The 4,036-nt window shown below is 36.2% G+C and overlaps 1 protein-coding gene across 1 annotated transcript; it reads left to right on the top strand.

Annotated features, from left to right (window-relative positions):
* The first annotated feature begins 672 nt into the window (after positions 1-672).
* LOC105118162 (pectinesterase PPME1-like) lies at positions 673-3,616 on the top strand. The gene is made up of 4 exons (XM_011016050.1): positions 673-1,471; positions 1,709-1,915; positions 2,529-2,773; positions 2,947-3,616. The coding sequence occupies exons 1-4, from the start codon at positions 986-988 to the stop codon at positions 3,101-3,103; spliced, it is 1,095 nt and encodes a 364-aa protein (XP_011014352.1). The 5' UTR covers positions 673-985; the 3' UTR covers positions 3,104-3,616.
* The last annotated feature ends 420 nt before the right edge of the window (positions 3,617-4,036 follow it).

Raw genomic sequence — 4,036 nt, 5'->3', positions numbered from 1 at the left:
GAGCATAGAGGACATATAATAATATATAGGAAGCTAGCTGAGTAGCGAGTCTGTCACATGTAAAAGGTTAAGTAGAAGAAAGAATGGACTGATTCTCTTTTGATGTACGGTTTCCCCATTGATGATAAAAGCTTTAGAACATAATTTGTTCTTTTTCGATTTGTAACATGATTTTTATATAATATATCTTTAGATTTATTGAGATGCTAAAAGAGCGAGTTCTTCTTTTATGTGTAGAAATTTAGAATACAAAAGAATGCTATCTTTTAATAATTTAATATAAATTTTACATATAACTCATGTAGAGTTTATATAACCATATAACAAGATAAATATATATAAAAACAAAAACAAATTATACAAGCTGCCCGATCATCTCCTTTAATTAGGTGATTTAAATAAATTGATTGATTTACTTGAGTTATTGAGTTCCTTGATTTCTTCTTAATTTTCATTTATCTTGATTATTTCCTTAATTACTCAATAAATAGAAAAACACTATCTTTATCCCTATTCTAAAAGAATTAAATTTCAATATCCTATATTTTTTTTAATTATTATAAATCATAATTCCTCATGGAGCATGTATCTTGAGGTAATATTATTCTAAATTTGGTGCTAGATGATGAACAGAAGGATAAGAATTGAATATTAATTCTTTTTTTTTATAGGGACACATAAAAGTTTTGAAAAAAATGTAGTTCCTTCTTAGTTTGGCCAAAGGAGAAATAGCTATCTTTGGCTATGTTAAAACAGGAAAGAAAGAAAGAAAAAGGAAAGAAGAAGGAGAAGATGCTATTCTATCGTCTTGCTTCATATATATCAAGTGGTTGTGAGGTAATCAGCAATTTAAAATAGAGGGGATTATGCGAAGAGCTCTCTTAATCCCAAGTATTTTAAGCCTCACTTGCTAGTGATCAGCCTATAAATTCCAATCTTCTTCCACGAAAATATTTCACCAGAAAAAAGAAAGAAAAAAAGAAAGATGGGTTCTATTGCAGCGATTCAGTGTGCCATGACAGCGATTCTTCTTGTGTCCACCACCGTTAGTTCTGATGATAAAAGTCCGATACCGGCCGATCCATCGAGCCTAAACACATGGTTTCAAGACAATGTCAAGCCCCTGGCGGACCGTAAGGGCACCATAGACCCTGCCCTCGAAGCGGCCGAGGCCAAACCAAGAACCATCAAGGTTCGACAGGATGGAAGTGGAGAATTCAAAACCTTGAAGGATGCCATTAACAGCATTCCAACAGGGAACACAGAACGAGTGATTGTGGATATTGGACCTGGAGAGTACATTGAAAAACTCAAAATTGAACGTGGCAAACCTTTTGTTACATTCTTGGGATCGCCTAGTAACAAGCCAACCTTGTCATTTGACGGCACGGCAAAAGAATATGGAACTGTTTACAGTGCTACCTTGGAAGCTGAGGCTGATTACTTTGTTGCTGCTAATATCATTATTAAGGTGTGCACATGTTTCATAAAATATTATCAATTTCCATTTCTTTTCACTACTTCACATCGCCCTGCTGAAGTTTGAATGTTAGTATTGATGAAGGGAACTTAAGGCCATCTTGATCATCATAGAGCAGGCAAATTCCCACGTCTTAAAATCAAAATGTATTTTCGCAGCTCACTGATTCTTTTCTTTTTTGAGGTTATTTTATGTTGCCTTTTCTTTTCTATGGAATTGTTGGAACAGAATTCTGCGCCGAGGCCCAATGGGGAATTGAAAGGAGAACAAGCAGTTGCTCTGAGGATTTCTGGGGACAAGTCTGCGTTCTATAACTGCAGATTACTTGGATTTCAAGACACATTGTGTGATGACAAGGGACGGCATCTCTTCAAGGATTGTTATATTGAAGGCACCGTTGATTACATTTTTGGAAGCGGAAAGTCCTTGTATTTGGTAACCCTTAAAAAATTAACTCTCCGAATTAAATTCCATTTAAAAATTGATTGCGTTAATGTGAGTGGATAATAGTTCTTAAACCACGACCCTCCAACCTACGGGGTCTTTGTTTGATTTTGAATAGCCCAGAGAGTTGACTTAGTTAAACCTGAGTGATTCCATGAGTCAACCAATACTTTAATCAGCACCTCTTTTATTTAAAAAGGTGTTGTTTTTATTTTTTTTTCACGAAAAAAACCTAATAAAACTTGTCAACTGGTCGATCCACGCACTGACAAGCTAAATCCGCTGACCCAAGCCCTAGTTTTGTTTGGGTGTACTTTTGAACTGCTTGGAGACTTAACCTGATTAAGTTTGGATAACTTGGTTGGTCAACGTATAAGCTGGTCAATATATGTTTAGTTTTGTTCAAAAAGACATTGTTTATATTTTAAAAAAAATTGTCAGAAACAATAGAGTTTCTTTAAATAAACTATACAGACCGTGTCAACTCATTGATTCACGTACTCACCCTTTTAATCCGTGTTCCAGGTGATGAACCGTTATGGTATGGATAGCAATTGATGTGCATACATGTGGTGTAATATATTGAATATCCTATTAAATGCAGGGAACAGAGTTACATGTGATTGGTGAAGAAAATGGGAATTTCATCACTGCCCATGCAAGAAACAGCGAGGCAGAAGATACTGGATTTTCGTTCGTGCATTGTAAAGTAGATGGCACTGGCGCCAAGGGGGCGTATTTGGGACGAGCATGGCAGGCGAGGCCACGAGTGGTCTTCTCGTACACTACCATGAGCGATGTTGTTAATCCTGAGGGATGGTCCAATAATTTCCACCCTGAACGAGACCAGTATGTATATTTAATCCATCTTCTATTTATAATTATCTTAAGCTCGTGTTTACTCTGTGAGGATATGGACCCCTAATGATTTAGATGAAATCAAGTTTACATTTTTTGAGAGTGGAATCATTAAGTTTTAGGGATTGAATGTTTTATTAATGTATACGAGCCATTACTGTCAGGACTGCTTTATTCGGAGAATACAAGTGCGAGGGGGAAGGAGCTAACCCCGCAGGCCGAGCTAAAGCGAGCAAGCAGCTAACACCTGATCAAGCAGCTCCCTTCATTTCTCTTGGCTTCATTGAAGGTTCCAAATGGGTGCTTCATCCTCCAAATTAATTCTGGATATAAATAAAATATCATTATCCTTAGGCAGATAGAAATAGAGATGCTGAATAATTGTTAACCATATATAGAGCAGTAAAATCCATCTGGTGGAAAAGTAAATCAATATGCAGAGAAACCAAATGAAGGAAATTGGGTTCTCTCGTGTTCATGTTCTTACAAATACCATAATATATATATATTAATCGACAAGGAGGAAGGCCAGGCTTGAAGACTAAATCGACTACAACAGCAACGTTGAGGTGGCTAACATGATCGCCTGAGCAGACATGAAAAATTGGAAGGTTGAGTCTCCCAAATGGAAGACTCGAATCTGTAACCTTTTGATTTGATGAGAGGCGAGATATCGAATGTGTAACTTTGCTGGTAATTTGGCCAAGTCTTTAATGGTTAGAGCCACAATTTTCTTAATACTATAAAAAAAACTTGTTATCATAATTTTATCTGCTTCGAATCAGTCCATGCCCTTTATTGTTTAGAAAATTCAATAAACCCATTAAACAACACGCCTTGTTCTTTAAGAACATAAACAGATGCTCCTTTTAGACCAAAATTGTATCAAGAAAACTAAGCACATGGCCATGAAACTAGGACGCAAAATCAAAAGGGAAATGGTGACAAGGAAGGAAAACATCTGGGGATGTAAAACCACCCCTGCAAGAAACATGTATTTTAGTTATCAATTCATAAACCAAAAGAAAAAATTGAGAGTTCCATGCAATGGAGAGGAAAGCCAAAAACAAATAAATCCTTGAAAAGAAAACCAAAGAAGCCTGCTAGATAATCCGTCTAAAATCTAAATTAGCTATTCACTTCCTTTTTTATTAACAAACCTCGAGATGCAGGATGTCAAAGTACAAAATCCAAATTGAGATACAAAAAAAGCAGAGGTTAAACATATAAAGGAAGCATGCGCGGATCCTCCTC

This window comes from Populus euphratica, unplaced genomic scaffold (genome assembly GCF_000495115.2).
Source record: "Populus euphratica unplaced genomic scaffold, PopEup_1.0 scaffold1763.1, whole genome shotgun sequence".
Classification (NCBI taxonomy): domain Eukaryota; kingdom Viridiplantae; phylum Streptophyta; class Magnoliopsida; order Malpighiales; family Salicaceae; genus Populus; species Populus euphratica.
This window is presented reverse-complemented; position numbering and strand designations above follow the sequence as displayed.

Bases quoted from the DNA above. Each gene is read 5' to 3' on its own strand.
- LOC105118162 (XM_011016050.1), top strand. From the start codon at position 986: ATGGGTTCTATTGCAGCGATTCAGTGTGCCATGACAGCGATTCTTCTT. The intron at 1,472-1,708 runs GTGTGCACATGT...TTGTTGGAACAG, and splicing joins CTGCTAATATCATTATTAAG to AATTCTGCGCCGAGGCCCAA. The intron at 1,916-2,528 runs GTAACCCTTAAA...TATTAAATGCAG, and splicing joins GCGGAAAGTCCTTGTATTTG to GGAACAGAGTTACATGTGAT.